We start from the raw sequence: 16922 nt of genomic DNA, 5'->3' as shown, positions 1-16922 counted from the left end.
TCTTTAATTTGCAAATTAGTAAAAATCTAGGAAAAGCTTCCAGCCTCTTACATTGTTGGTTTTCAAGGTCAAAAGTTGAAGGGTGATTTGACTATGCTTTCATTTAGAGCAAAGATTTATTTAGAACTTGTGGCTCATGAAACAGTTTGAGTTACTGTTATCAAAAGCGATGTAGTTTTCCATTTATAACAGGTGTTTGCAAAATATCTGGCCTGGAGTTCATAGAAACTGTCCCATTCAAGTTCTTTGCTATGAAATTTTATGGACCTGACTTTTACCATGTGCATTAGGTGGTCACCTGAACAGATCTGTTGGAGTCGAAATCACCATATCAGCAGATTTTCAAAATGACGAAGCTCTGTAGTCATGTGTTAAAACCATGATATACATGCAAATAGAAGTGTAGTTTGCTACTTCTGCATCCATTTAATACCTGACTCACATATACATAGTGGTATATTCTGTGGCTTATTTTAAATTAAGGGATACTGGCTTCAGAGAATAAAGAAACTAAAGAATTTCTTGTCTCATACTGCTTGTTTCTGCATCTGCACTACAGCTTGCTTCACTGCTAGCTTGATGGTACAATTGTTTAGGGAGTAACTCTGTAAACTAGATAATTATTTTGTGGAATTGTACCCAAAAATTTATTGTAAACAACTTAGCCAAGTTGGAAAACCTCATCTATGTTGTAAATCCTAAGTAAATGGGACTTGTGCAAGGAGGTTTTGAGCAGTTACAGAATCCTCCCAAATAATCTGAGTCTGAGAATAGGATGCTGGCATAATATATTCAAAGCTACCATGAAAGCCATAAGTTGCTTAACAACCATGACGCACTGAGCCTGTCCAGATGGTTAAGCAAAAAGCATTATGCAAGTGCACACTTGGGGGGGGGGGGGGGGGGGGGGGGGGGGGGGGCGGGATTTTCTAGAAACTAGAAAACTTGAGGAATTTCTCAGCTCCACTCACCATACGCTTCTCTAGATTTTTTCACCAATCTTTTGCAAACTTGGATGTATGGCATGTAAAAGATAACAGGGGCAGTTCTTTAGCCCTCCATCCAGGTCCAGCATAGCAGTTCTAAAACAATTTGGACATTTTGATTTCTTGGGTTCAAAATTCTCTATGTGTGAAATCATAGTAAAGGGCTTTAGTGCATTTTCCAGGGTTTCTAACCACATCAAGAAACATTTTTATTTTAATATGAGATTGATTAATAGTGAGGTAATATTGCACAAGGCAAGAGTGCAATATAGACTTGGTAGTTACTGCAGTTGCTGTTTGTTTTTTGTTTGTTTGTTTGTTTGTTTGTTTTTTTCACCTGAAGCCAATTTTAACTGCATGCTATTTTTGTTAGCATAAGTTTAAAGTTTTTAATTTTTAGTGAGTTGGATACAATAAAGGCTGTTTTTGTTGTTGTTGTCTGTAAGTATCAGCATTTCAATAATAACCTGTGACTTACTCTCTTTATACCACATAATAGAACCTCTCTGTGGAATAAATTTATATATTTAAGCTCAAAGACTTTTAATGACCAGAGATAAGAAAAATAGATACTGCATAACCTCTGTGTGCCATATGCTGGGTAGATAATCTCTGGAAAAAAAAAAAAAAAGTTTTATATACCTAAATTACTTATTCAAAGCAGACATAAAGATTGATCTCTTTTAAGAGGAAAATATATTTGAATCAATTTTGTAAAATTTGACTACACCTACCATAAACACTTGTTCATATTTTGGCATGTATTAACACTTTGTCATATATCCAGATACTAAGGTCCAAAAAAGCATTTAATTTATAAGCCGTAGATTTTTGGTATACAGGATCTTGTTATTCATACTGAATATCTTTTCAGCTGCTAAATTCTCAATAAGATGACATCTAGTTCCATTTTTTTAAATCTAATTTGTAATTCAGGTAGGCATTACTGCAGAGTTTAGACTTTATTTAACTTAGGAAGAGTTGATATCAAACACTATTCATATGAACTAGTTATGTTTTGAGTTCACAGGCATCTTTCAGAGAATATTATCCCTGTTTTATGTGGAACTATTGATCATTGCCATGCAGTATATGATTATTGGGTTTTGCATTCCAGAAGAGTCTGGCCACTTGTGCTGTGTATGAAGACTAGCATACATTCACCTTGAAAGTTGCAAATTTGGGTATCAGTAGCAGTAAAACCAGTGTGAGATGGAGATGACAGCATCCTCTAATTTGTTAGGGTCTAGTATCTTAATGAACAGTTTGATTTCATTTTATTTGTGCAGTGCCCTTTTAGATACTCATAGAAACTACTCTGGTGGGGGTAGGCTTGGCATTCACCAGTTTAGATTCACCTCACGTTAATCTAACTCATAATTCTTGGATGCTTCTCGATTGTCCCGGTATTTTCAAACTAGCTGTTAAATAGGCTTGTCTCAGTTTGATACAAACCCAGTTACACCATTTTCCCTATGACCTCACTCTGCTACAAGGCAATTTGCCTCTTTTCATTAGCTGTAAGCTAATGTAAGTTCTAGGAAGAACCAAGCCATGTGTAGGGACTTCCATTAGACTGTTCTGCTATTTCTTCATAACTTGGAAGTCCTCAAAGGCTATATATATATTTAACATGCTTAAATGTCTAAAAAGAATAGGATAAAAAAAATAGGGAGATGTCAAATAAACACAAATGCCAGTAGGTTAGATCACTGTTGGTAAGCATGTCCCACATCTGAATGTTTTATGACCTGCGTAGATTTGGAAATGGTGAAAAGTAAGTTAGAAGGTGTTTTCTTAGACATGACACACTGAGTACAATGAATGAATATCTTCATAGTCATGAATATCTTCATATTCATGAATAGTCATCCACAGATGTCTCCATCACTGGTGATACTCATTTGGAATATGCAGGCCAGTGGTATTGGCAGGGGCTCTACCAGTGATATTGGCAGGGGCTCTCATTTTGCTGAAGGTGGTGAGTTTATCAGTTCAGGGAAAGAAATGGGAGGTGGAATAGAAGAAATGTGTACCAACACTATCCTGGGAAATGAAGTCAGAGAGAAGAGTTCTGCATGATTCTGGGAGAAGATCAAGGGAAAGGGAGAGAGTTGCTATTAGTGAGTATAGAATCACAGTGTCATAGAATGGTGTGGGTTGGAAGGGACCTTAAACATCATCTAATTCCAGCCCTCCTGCCATGGGCAGGGAAACCTTCCAAGAGGCTTGATGGAACTGAAAAACACTTTAAAATTAAATTCAGAGTTACTAGGCAAGGAAGAAAGCTTTTGTCTGATAGCTGTAGGTCTCCTTAGTTGGGGATAACACAGATGAAGATGATAAGAAGAAAATACAGTAGAAAGTTTCAAAGAATATCCTGGTACACAGAACAAGAACACAATACAAGAACAGATGCAGATATTAAGCAGAAGAGCAGGAAGTTTCTTTTAGGCCTATAAGAAAGAGCAAAGAAGAGGCTATATAAAAGACGTGGCAGAAGGGTTCTTGAAGTTTGTTGTGAATCAATACAGAGAACATCTGTAGCTAGATAATCTAACATCTATCCCTAATTTATGAGTATGTCGTTGTTGTTTTTTGTTGTTGTTGTTGTTTGTTTGTATAAACTAATATTTGTTTGTCTGATGGGGAGATAATAAATAATATTCTTATGCAAAAAAAATAAATTTCAAATTGAAAACATAATGAATTAGGAAAACAGTGACCTTTTTCAATTAAGAGAAAAATATTCTTTCAGAGTGTAAATCAATGAGAAGTGTTTCAGTGGTTTGCATACTTCTTACAAAATTAAATATCTGCTATGGAAACAAATGAATAACATAAATATGTATTAAAATTATAAGGCTCTGTTGCCAAGGCTTTGACTAACAAGTTATGGGAAGTTGCTAAGGAGATGTCAGGTGAACATTTATTATTTGATTGCTATCAAGCAAATAAGCATATATAATGGGTGGTGATACAAGATTTGGCTTGGACTCCATTGAAGATTTCAGAGGACTGCACAAACAGTTGCACTTCTGAAAGCAAATCTTCATAAGTTAAGAAGCTGGAAGTGCTAAGCTTCTTGTATAGGTAATACCAAAATATTTCTAAATGATAATTCAGAGTGGAAACTTGTCAACATCCCTTTTGGAAGAACCTTTCCAAAGAGCTTTTTTCTTACCATTGATCATACTGGGAGGATAGAGTTCATCCTGCCAGTTTATGCACTTAATTTAAGGGCCTAAATTTAGCCTCTAAAGAATACTACTCTAATGCCAACTTAGTTGAAGCTCAAGATGAAAATGCCCCAAACGATATTTTTTTTCTTTTAAATTAAGACAATGCTTGAAAACCAACTTGAGTTTAACTTGAGTTTAACTTTTCAAGACAGTGTACAAACAATTATTCCTTATCCCAACTATGTCTTTTTCTCTATATTAATTTTTAGTGTGATGGCAATAATTAGTATTTCAGAAAAAAGTTGCTTATTAATGGATTCTGTGGGAGAACTACTCACCTTCCTCAGAATCGCTAATGTGCTGGACATGAAAGTCTAGGCATTTCTTTCAAGCTAGACAGTCTCTAAATGTGAACTCTGTTCCTGTGCTTTTTACTGAATATATCTGTAAGCCATTACTTTGTGTTTCTGGAGAACAGCTACAGTAACAGCCATTTTCATTGCATTGTATTGATTATATTGACTTTCAATCTGAGCTGTGACCTTGATTGTTTTATGCTCAACTCGTGCAGAATAATTTGAGACAATTTCAACATAGACTTCCATCAGCAGTTATCAGAAATAGTACTAAAGTTTTACCACAGAGATCTTTTTAATATACAAAATATTTAATATAGTCTCTATATGGCTATGTTGGCTAATTGCCATGTGATCACTTTTCTTCTCTTTTTAGTGACCACATAAACACTCAGCATGGATCTAGAAGAACCCTTCTCTAGTTACAGCAAATTTAATGTGACCGTATACAAAGAAAAGAAGATGTGCAACATCCTCAGCAGAGCTCATGTTACGGTGTGCATGCCCTTGGCATCATTGAGTCTTACGGCACACTTTATTTTAGTCATCTAGTCCTTTCTGTCACCTTATCTGTCTTATCTCCGAGTCTCCTTTGATGGTCCTAGAATTTGCTTTGATGGTCCTAGAATTTGGATAGTGACTTAAAAGATGGATACATAGAAATTTAGTGTAAGTTTCTAAAAAGCAAAGAGCTGTTCAGAGTCCTTTAGATACAGGTACATAGGCTTGTCTTGCAGGAGTAGCCCCTAGACTGGCCCCTGCATAACTGGGACACCTGGTCACCCTGAGTTAACTGACAGTTTACTATAGTAAATTCTGATGAGACAATCTGTGTACATGCCCACTAGTTATATGTTATAGAGTTGAATAAGCATAAGCAGAACTTTTTTTTTTCCCCTCAAACATCCTTTCCTGCAACATGGATTCCAGTTTTTCTGTACAAAACATTTCTAGTATGAAATGTAATATATGAAATGTATGTATAGTATCAGAAACTTATCAGACTTCAAAAGAAAGAGAATATACTTACATTTGAAGGCCTGCTCCAAATATTTCATTAAAACTTCCAGATATACCATCCTCGGGTCCTTTGCCCATCATTTATAAAGACTGTGGTTACTCATTTTTCATCCTGGTTTTAGAGATATTACCTATTTGATTCTATGATTCTATTTAAATGAGTATTTCAAATGTGAACTGTCACTTGACTTAGTAATATATGTACAGCTGAAATGTATTTAAATATGACCATCAGAGGGCTGGCTGTCAAGAATATCACTGACAAAATGAATAGCATTAGCTTGACAGTTTCTATGTTTTTCTTGGAAAACCAGGAACACAAGTTTCTCAGATTTTTTTTTCTCAGATTTTTCTTAAGATAGTGAATTATAGTTATATTTTAGTTAGCTGTATCAAAAAGAGCTTGAAAGCTCTTCTTGCTATCCTCTTCTCAAGCTATCACCTTCCTCAGATATATAGGCTCAAAATATCACTAGAAAATAAGAATTTTCACCAAAAACTAATGTATTGGTGGATTTTTTTTTATTTTTTTATTTTTGGAAGACCTCTTACTTAGTCTTTCAGGTTAATGTGTATAATTTAATCAAAAATATCTGGGAATCAAACATGAAATGACGACAGCTTGATTCAAATAAGGCAGGACCTAAAGCTTCTTGAGTACTTTTTTCTAGACTTGGATCATTTTAATGTTTCAGTACTAGCCATATTATTTGCTCATCTGAGACAGGTGGTTATTATGAGGTGGTAAATATTAAAAACAAAGAACATGTTTTTGTGTTTTTGTGGTTTTTTTTGTTGTTTGTTTTGTATGCATGTGCAGAAAGTGGAATATGTAAATGTAAGGACATTTATGTAGAAAATCATTTTTATTCTTAAGTCACAATAGCAAACTGTTCTAATTTGTATTCAGTAATATTTTTTTGTTCATCTGTACTACTCCACATTAATAAGTGATGTGAGCTAACTGCTTGTTCAGGTTAGATTTGAATTCTGATCCAAAGATTACAGGTTACTGAGTTATCCCTTAAGCTTTCTAGTCTTCTGGATCCATTAAGCCTTAATTAAAGAGGAATCTTAGGAAAAAATAATCAGACCATTTATATCCAGAGAAGGTGCACATTGGTCATTTGTTTGTTCACCAGCATAAAAATTATTATTTAATGGAAATTTTAATCACAGCAAGCTTATAGATAGACATATATTAAATGCATTAATCTTTCTATAAGGTTATTCACAATGTATAAGGTTACTCCTCTGAAAAGACTGCTTCAGATTGCTTTCCGGTAATGCTAATACCCATTAAAAAGATGAATATATATGTGTGTAAGTCAATCATAAGGTATTAAAGAGGTGTAGCAACTTAAGCTTCTTTTCTTCTTGGCAGGTCACTTTGAGAAATGTCCTAGTTCAATTAAAATATTTTTTCCATTTCCTAGGAGTAGATTCAGATATGCTCTGTCTGTTCTCTATCTTATCTTCACTGTCAGGATTTTAAACAAACCTGAGTGAGATAAAAGAAGGATAGTCCAGCTACTTCAGATTCTGAGCAGGTTTAAATTAGGGGTGTTTATATGTGTATATGTTTGCATGTTCACCACATGTATGTCCAGAATTAATCTGTATGGGATGGAAAAATAATTTTTTTAAGAATAGGTTTATAAGTTCGTTACCACAAAAATGGTAGAATTTAAATCAGGATAAACTGCATCTTGTGTTCCTCAATATTTGCATATTTCTTCATCTCTGCTTTCAAAATACTGCAGCAGTGAATTGAAGCTCTCTAAGGTAAAGAGAGACATACGAAAGAGAACAAGGTGCTGTGTTTTTCTTTTTTTCAGATGTGTTCAAAGTGTTCCTGAAAGATATCTCCATCTTGGATGTTTGGTACAAAGTATTGCAATGCTTTAGGTATAAGATGAGCTTTACGTATGGATGTAATGAAAGATGCTACTTTCATATTGCAGTGGTTGCATAAGATCTTCCTCCTTGCACCTCACAACAGGCCTGGCAGCACTGCATCTCCTCAGATTATTATTAACAGTACAGCTCTTGAGAATTTTAGTTAAGCTTCTATGCACTTATAGTGTGTTACTATTTAAAAATAAAAAATATGTAGATTCAGGTGTAGTGCTTCTGGAAAACAGTATTCCAGGCTGGCATAAAGAATGATTTATTAATAAAAATTAATAATATAATGCTCACAGATTATATTAATTATAGACTAATATCTGGCTGTCAAGTGATCTGGCTAAAAAACTGTTCACTTGTTACCTTGCTAGGTATGCATGAAGCATTTGAGTTTGCTTTACTGACTCCTGTGTTTTCACTTTTACATCAATTTTATTATCAAGTACGAAAATCAAGTCTCAAATTTGACTGGCCATCCACAATATCAGGTACCAGGAAATGCTAGCATTATTAAGATGACAACACACAAACAATATTCATCTTACTATAAACGTGGATATTGCTTTGTTTTTCAGTATAGTTAGGTGATTTCAATATTGCTCATGACACAAAAATAAATTAATTTTGTCATTGATCCAACAACAGTTTTATGTTCCGAGTACCGTAGGCTAGATGCCTCTTTTTGAAATGACTGAAGTCTACTAAAATGAATCCTATTTCAAATGTAGCATGAACAGCTATCTATGAAGGACCCTCTGCTCTCTTCATCCAGAAATGCAAAACTCATAATGGTTTTTCCTTAGGATTCAGGGACGGTATCTGGTAATCCCTGCAGCTCTAGGAAGACAGAACTTGCATTCCTGCCCACTCTCAGATTCCTGCTCTTTTAATTGTTATGATTGTTCTTTATTTATACTAGTTTATATGTTACTATCTTAACAAATGAAAGATTATAGACATTTGAAAAAAAAAAAGGGCTTTTTTTTTTTTTTATTCTCCTCTCTGAAACAAAGGATTATGTTGTTAATGAGCAACCAGCATGGACGGGTTTCAGATTATTCTACAGCATGGAGTTATAGCTGGGATGAAGTCCTTGTCTAGGGAATTTAAGGGCTGTGCATTCAAGGGCTTAAAAGAGCCATCAGGCAGTATTAACCTAAGAAAGCCTTAGCAGCTCCCCTGCTTATCTGTGGGACTTATCTGGAATTTATCTGTGTATAGTAACTAGTCTGTTTTACAGTCTCCATTGACAAAGCCATAGCCTTTCAGCAGTTTTTGTAAGTTGTTCTGACATGTGCCCATCTCATGTTGGGTACATCAAAATTAGCTATGTGTATCACTTTCTTTTTTTTTTTTTTTTTTCCTCTCAGCTCATTAAGTTAGTTGATCTATTTTGGAGTCAGAAAATGTTCAGGCAGGGGAAAAAATTCAGTCAAATCAACCTTGCATAGAAACAACTGCCTGTTTGCCATCTGCAGTGGGCATTGATCCCTAGCTTGTTTGTGCCTTGCATTTGTTATGCATGAGTAAGCACATTAGCCTTTTCATTTCATTCATTAGACAGTTAGTCCTTGATTAGTGTTTCCTAGTTTCTGTCAAATATGCTACTACTCCTTTATTCATTTTGTCTTGAGTCTGTCTTTTTCTTTTGCTTCAATGTAGAGAAAATTAACAGTTAACCACAACAGTAGTTCTTTTATTTATTTTTTTTTCATATAGAACTGGATAACAAATGTACTTTTCTAATGTTGGCACATCTAATGTGGGATAATGTATGAATAATAGGTTTTTCTAGAGTTAACGGAGTTATTTTAGTTCAGCTGGTAGGCTTTGTTTAGCAGAGTGACGTCTCAGGGTTTACTGTCAGCTTTATTTTATCCGTCTTCAAGAACTGTGGGATCACCTGGATATTTGTGGATATTTACCTTATAAAATTGCATTGCACATGAAAATAAATTTAAAGTAATTATAAGTGTAGTTTGACAAGTTTCTGATGACAGTTTGGATGACAGGACAGAACTACTGTGCATTTTATGAGTAACACTAGTTCAGTCCCTAGAGCTTTTTCCTCTCATGTCCTTGTGGGACAGTAAAGTGTCAAATAACAATTCCATTCTCAAAGATGATAGAAAAATAAATAAGTAGATGTAATCTTCATAAAACAACAAATTATATTCATTTTTAGAAACTGTGTAATTAGATCATGAATAAAGTGAGTATTTCAATGGAGTCAGTACATCTAGTGATGCCACTAATAGATTGCGCTGGTGCGGCCTCACCTCGAGTACTGTGTGCAGTTCTGGGCACCACAGTACAAAAAGGACTGTGAAACTGTTGGAGAGTGTCCAGAGGAGGGCGATGAAGGTGGTGAAGGGCCTACAGGGGAAGACGTTTGAGGAGCGGCTGAGGTCACTGGGCCTGTTCAGCCTGGAGAAGAGGAGGCTAGGGGGGGACCTCATCGCAGTCTACAACTTCCTCGTGAGGGGGAGTGGAGGGGCAGGTGACCTATTCTCCATAAACACCAGTGATAGGACCCGCGGGAACAGTGTTAAGCTGAGGCAGGGGAAGTTTAGGCTGGACATCAGGAAGAGGTTTTTCACCGAGAGGGTGGTTGCACACTGGAACAGGCTCCCCAGTGAAGTAGTCACTGCACCAAGCCTGTCTGAATTTAAGAAGAGATTGGACTGTGCACTTAGTCACATGGTCTAAACTTTTGGGCAGACCTGTGCGGTGCCAGGAGTTGGACTTGATGATCCTTATGGGTCCCTTCCAACTTGGGATATTCTATGATTCTATGATTATTTTGTCACTGGTCACAAGTCATGTTGCTAAAAACATTCTACACTCTACATCCTTACATAGGTAGAGTGCATATAAAATGTAATCACTTACTGCCTTTTATTCATAATCTTAAAAAAATATATAAATTTTATCAATTTATCTAAATGATTCTTTTTTGGACATAGTATTAAAGTTCATGCATTTATTTTTCAAAGTACTCCTGGTTTAGTAAACCAAACCCGGAGGCTGGATTAGTTTGTTCTCTGAAAGATACCCTGTTAGTAAAAAAAAAAAAAAGTCTTAGTAAATAAAGAACTGTTTTAGTCATGGTGTTGTAGCCATGTTTGATGTTAGTGGTGCCTATATATCTGCACTAAATACTTGCTTTCTTATTTATATTAATTACATTAAAGTTGATGTGTTTAAATAAAAATGATTTTAAACAAAATATCTTAATCATGTTTGGAATCAGCAACAAGATAAAATTTAAGTAAAGTATTTCATGTTCTTTTTCCCCCCAATTTTAATTTGCTAATTTTGATAGTTTGAAAATCATTTAAAATATTGCTAGATATAGACTTCATACTGAATTTGATATACTTCTCTCAAATTCTTAGTTTTTTATTTCTATCTTTTAAGTTGTTTCTTATACGTGATAGTTAATTATAGTGATATTGTATTTGTAGTTTCTGTCAAACTATTTACATTTTCATTTCATTTCATTTACAATTCATTTAAAATTCTTACTAACTAAACTAACACTTTGCATATGTATATTCTTATATATGCAGCATTTTAAGACATAATTATGAAAACATGATCCAATGTTTACCATCTCCTGCAAGACTGTAGAGTTGGTAGATTTCATACTCTCACACCTCATTTAATACATATATTAAAAGATGAAAACAAAATTTGTGCTTTCTTAATTCCCAGTTCGTATCTTTTTTTATGAATTATTAAGTGAAATAAATATGACATTACCTAGAATGAGGAAAAAAATATTTTCATACCTGAGGAAAACATTACTTTCATACCTGCAATATAAATGCTGTGAAAACTGATTCTAGCAGAGCAGTTCGAAATACTTTATTTTCAGCAACTTCCACCATTGCAATGGTTTGATTTTCTTTAAAATGTTACACACATCTTTCATTTTGGTATTTCATTTCAAATACACATTTGATTCTATTATTAGCATCATTTATTATTTTTTCAAAACACTTTAGTAGTATATACTTAATTTAAAAGTCTCTTTTATTATATTAAGAACCATTTCCCCCCAGATTATTTCCACCCTGATATAGAGGAAAGATATCTCAGCAGTTATTTTCATTTTCTACCAAATTCTATAGAAAGATTTGGTCTTACACAAATATCAAGCTGTATGTGCATAATAACTCTGTTAAATCTATCATTTAGCTTTTCTAAAGCTAGAGATTTCATGGACTTTAGTATTTCAACAACAACAAAAATAAAAAGAACTGTGTTAATGTTCTAATAAAGAAGTTGAAGCTTCTTTCAGTAAATGTAATATCATGTCTGATTTCTAAAAAGGAATAATGGAGACTGTAACAAGTGTAATAAATTAATTACATTCAGATAGATCTCACTCTTGGAACAGTGTGCCTGTAAACTTTCTAAGTGATCAGAGTATTACTCTTGTTGAAAATAGTAGTTAATAAAACACCTTAAAACAATATGCCTTGTTTACATTTTTGTAATTTTCCTGTTATGGTAGATTTATGGTTTTCTTTTTCCTGCTAGGATGCTTCAATTGCCCACAGATTCCATATCATGAGAGAAAAACATCCAGAGAAGTTCAACAGTAGGTAAGAAACTCAAAATGCTTGCATGTGAAAAGATTATCTCCATTTCATTATATTATGTTCTGTAAGGGGTTAAATTTTGCACAGCCTTTAAAAAATACTGATTCTTATAAAAGAGAGGAAATCAATGCATTTTATATTAAGTATATGCTCCCAGACTGCTTGTAGCATAACTGTTTCATATCTGGTATTTCCACTGAAATGAATAGCATTATAAATAAACTGTTCTCACATGCAAAATGTTTGACTTGTAAGACTAGCATGGACAAGATGATGCATTGTGGTAACTGAGGATCCATGAATTGACACTTTGCCATTAGGCACTGAAGAACACTTATTAGACAGCTGCAGATGGTGATCCTTATGTTTCATTCCCACACGCACACTGGTACATTGACAGGGGGCTCTTCCATATATACTCTTAGTAAGGTCAAGTGAATGCCACTTTACACATAAATGCTTTTATCATTAAATAGCTTTGGATATGTAAAAAAGTCAGGAATGAGACTTTGCATCTGTTCCTTGTGTTGCTTTTTAGAATTTGGAATGTTATCTCAGAGCTTTTCTGGAAATTAAAAATGTATTACAACATGTACTGTAAATTCACCTCCTTTCAATATCTGGTTTGTTGAGTAGATAATATTCACAATGCAATGCTTATGTTTTTCTATTTAGGTAATTTAGCAATCAGTTGTGATGGATAAAAGCAACATTTTAGAAACTTCAATTAACATGTAAAGGCACATGAGGAGAGGAAAGTAAGATGTGAAGTTCTTTGGAATATAAAATGAATATGTGTAAATAATTATTGAAACAAATGTTTTGTCATGTCTGCAGACTTTCTTCGGTTCTCCATCAGGGTCAACTGGAAGATCTTGTTTAGATGCCAATCTTCATAGACCTTAGGATGATAAAATATGCTGTTTATGCAGCCTCATTAGGGCTGTAGAGAGTGATGCTTGAACATGTTTGAATATTATTTAACTTACAGTTTTCATGTTGCAAGTATAAATTTTACACTTAACAGTCCAAGATGGGGGCTTTTTTCCTAAAATACTCAATCTGTTTAGTATATATGCAATGACATATGAGAACCAAACTATATATTTCTCTTTAAGTTCCACACTAAACATTTATGTTATATGACCACTTTCTACCTCCAATTCTTCTCATTCTGAAAGAATTATACTGTGAAAAGATCTGAACTTAAGCCTGCACATCCAAATGTATCATACTCATTCAGAAAGATATTGGACATTTAGCAGATGCAGATATTCTAGGCCCTGAAAATGAAGCTAGTTTATCAGTGGTCTTTCTGCATATTTTCAGCAGTTGGCAATTATAATTTATAAAAAGCTCAGCTAATAACATGGGTTTCAGATCAGATTTCATGTCACAATAAATCATACGCCATTAATAACATCTGCTAACAGGCTCACCTTGAAATTCATCTATATTTTAAGAAACCTGAGGTTTCTAACATTATCTTAAAGAAATTAATTACAAAAATATATAGTTCCAGTCCCTGTGTGCTTTGGTACAGTGGTATTGAAAGAACTTGAAAAAAAGGAAGGATTCTCTGGGTGTTGAAAGACTATTTAGAATGATTATGCATTTCTAAAAAAAGAATGTAAAGACTTGAACAAAGTATTGTAATAGAGACTGATTTTTTTTTTTAAAGTTACTTCTTTTGTGTAGTAAGAAAAAAATGTGGATTTCTATTTTTGTTGTATAGAATTTTCCAAATGATGTTAGTTCACAAATAGTTTATTCCACTAACAGTTATTAGCATGTGGCAATGCTCCATAATATGCTGTAGCAGCATTTTCCTGCAGTGTGTGAAAATAAAACTCTTATTTAGATGTCTGTGAAACCACAAGACTTTTTTTTTTTTTTTTTTTACCACTTTTTTTCACCAGTGTGGAATTTTCTGTGTGATCTAAATGATTTTTTTGGATCAGCAAGTGCATCTCAGGTCAGATTCATAGTGTGCTCCATGGTTAATAGCACTTACTCATTTGGAAATCCTGCATTGTCACGTGTGAATCTCTCTCATGACTTTTAAAATCAATTCTTTTGTAGCTTTATTATTTTTTTCTTGCCTGATTTTCCAAAGTTTTGCACTCCCACAGCTATCATTCAGTTTCGTAAAGCAGATCCTTGCCCTAAGGTTCTACTTTGAAAATGAATATATAAAACGTTTTCTCACTGAAAAAATACTGTGAGTTTACGCTACATGCAGGGGTCTTTTGAAACCCAAAGGTACTGTATTTACTTCAGTGATGTTACTTTAGGTTAAGTTTGGGGTTGGAGAATCTTTTGCCTTAAATACTAGTATTGATGATTCTTATATTCGTATGAACATTTCTTGACATTCTGATGCCATGTTTCATGTGTAAATAGATCATACCAGTATGGAAACTCTTGATATGCTGTACTTGTGTATGAAAGCAGAATCTTTCTGCACTTGTTTACCTTCTCAGAATGAAAATGAGAACATACCACAAGGCTTATAAGGACTTTTTAATCACTACTTACTAATATTGTAGAATACTTTGGAAGTAGGTGACTAATTATTATGAACTCTGACACATTTTGAAACTACAGTGTTCATAAATTTTAGTTCTTAGGTTCGTAGTACAAAGACTTGGTACTGACTTATTAAAAAGGGAAAGAAATTAAATAAAACGTGGATTTCTAAACTGCCTAGAGACATTTAGGTCTTTCAAAAATCTCTGATTAAGATAAGTATACATGTGAATTAAAAACCTGTTGTTTCTTAAGTCTTCAAATGACTTAGTGGCTACCTTGTGTCATTTCTTTTCAATGAAGCACCTGTATGTTTCAGATTGTTATTAAGCTGAAGTCAAGTCCCTTTGTCAAATGGGTGTCCTCTGTTCAGAATCTTAAGTTAATCAGTCTTAATAACTAATGTCTTAGTTACTTAAAAATACTTGTACACTGTAATATATAGAATGGCTTTATATGATTTTATAAATAGGGCTCAGCATAAATATCTTACAAAGATTGTAAAATATTCATTACTTGTTTGTAAAAATGGATCTGCAGGAGAAAAATGTTTCTTTTGGTGATGGTCAAATAGAAAAAGAAGGGAAGTGAGAACACAGCAGCATCCCCACTTCTGTCAAAAGAATGAATCGTAATAAGTCTTTTTAAGTAATCGTATCTTATGATCATTAGCACACACATTAGAAGCCAGCACTGGCATTGCATTAAGGTTTTAAAAAACAGAATCTCAGCTGTTGTGGTACCTACTCCACAGGTCTGAAGTGCAGAGAACCCTGTGTGCAAGACAGCAGAGTTTGCTTCCCATCATCTCTTACTTAAGAATAGGGTCAGACTTCCTACTTTCAGTGTGGAAGGGCTGTGTTAACCTCAGGGGGAAGAAAACTTGCAAAAGACAGCATTTCAAGTAACAGTATCATTAAACTAGGACATACTGTTGAAATAACGATTCAGTTAGGCCAAAATGCCCTGCAGGGAGATCTGTGTAAACATCATAGTCTTGATGCTGGGAATAACAGATGTATGAGTTATGTGACCAGAATATACACATAGAAACAAAGAAAACATTCAACAACTAAAAAAATCATTCAAGTTGATATTAACTATTCTAAAGTAATATTCAGTTAAATTAGGAATGCTAATTTGACTCTCTGGCACCCAATAATATACAAGATATTTCTTAGTCTTGGTAAACTAAAGTAGGATTTATAAATTGCATTTACAGTTTTAAGTATATCATCTTTGAGATTTTCAAACATCAGTCAATTTTCCTCTCTTATGTAGAGGAAATCAGTATGCAGAAAAGGTTCCTATTCCTTGTAACTCAATTTGTATCATGTTCTTGACCATGTACTTCTGAGATTCCCTTTCAACTTGTTTACTTATGCTTTTATTTAATCTGGAATGGCCACTGAAAGAAAAGATGGCGGAAATGGAAGGTAAATGAATCTTTAGTATGTTATCCCATGTGCCCCAGCTGGAGTACTGAACTATAATGTGTAGTCATCACAGTAAAGCATCTTGTCTGACATCAAAATAAATAAATAAATAAATAGGTAAATAGATAAATAAATCCTTTCATGTGCTGTATCTGAAAAGATTTTTAAACCAGCCTGGCAGCAAAGAAACTAGAATACAGTTATTCTACTCAAATATCATAGATTCCCCAGATCCCTTGCTGTTGAAAGCAAGTAGTAATTCCAGTTTGGTGACTGAAACCTACAGATTTAAAAAAAAAAAAAAGTTTAAAACTTTCTGCTTATTTTTGCATACAGCAACCTCAGATTAAAAGCAAAACAGTTTGTCATGGGGTGGATAAAATGCTACATTCTCAGATGTATTTAGCCTTCGTTTTAAGATTGGTTTATTTTAGCTTCGAATTGAGATGTCAAAATGTTTCAATTTGAATAGAACAAAACTAGATATTTTCATTATTATTCCAGTTTTTTCAGCGTAAGTGATGTAGTCTTTAGGGTTGAACCACAAGTACATATTTAAAGTGAATAAACTAATCATCAATACACAGTTTCTAACTTGAATTACAGACATTTCATCCTTTCTTGTTTCCTTCAACCTCTCCGCCTTCTTTGTTGTGACAGAGCTGAAAACGCTTAAAAAGAAGGCATGGGCCCCATGCAGAGACCAGATTGCAGACATCTGTTACCTGTCCCATTGAACCGACAGGTTTCTTTTCATAAAAAAATAAGACTCCAGGGAGCAACACCTCTGAACTCAGGCAGTATTGCTGCAATAGTAGTCATAAGAAGCAACAACTCTAGGCAAAAAAAAACAAAACATATGACCGAGTCTGAAATATTTTCACATTATCCAGAT

At 34.0% G+C, this 16922-nt stretch overlaps 1 protein-coding gene across 5 annotated transcripts in view; it reads left to right on the top strand.

Annotated features, from left to right (window-relative positions):
* The window catches only part of DGKB (diacylglycerol kinase beta), a 347040-nt gene that overhangs the window by 190640 nt on the left and 139478 nt on the right, over window positions 1-16922 (top strand). For all 5 annotated transcript variants that reach the window (XM_050709163.1, XM_050709165.1, XM_050709164.1 and 2 more), the window contains one exon: window positions 12001-12065. In XM_050709163.1, coding sequence (XP_050565120.1) covers window positions 12001-12065 — 65 coding nt within the window. The remainder of the gene's footprint in view (window positions 1-12000; window positions 12066-16922) is intronic.

Source organism: Cygnus atratus, chromosome 2, assembly GCF_013377495.2.
Source record: "Cygnus atratus isolate AKBS03 ecotype Queensland, Australia chromosome 2, CAtr_DNAZoo_HiC_assembly, whole genome shotgun sequence".
Taxonomy (NCBI): Eukaryota; Metazoa; Chordata; class Aves; order Anseriformes; family Anatidae; genus Cygnus; species Cygnus atratus.
This window is presented reverse-complemented; position numbering and strand designations above follow the sequence as displayed.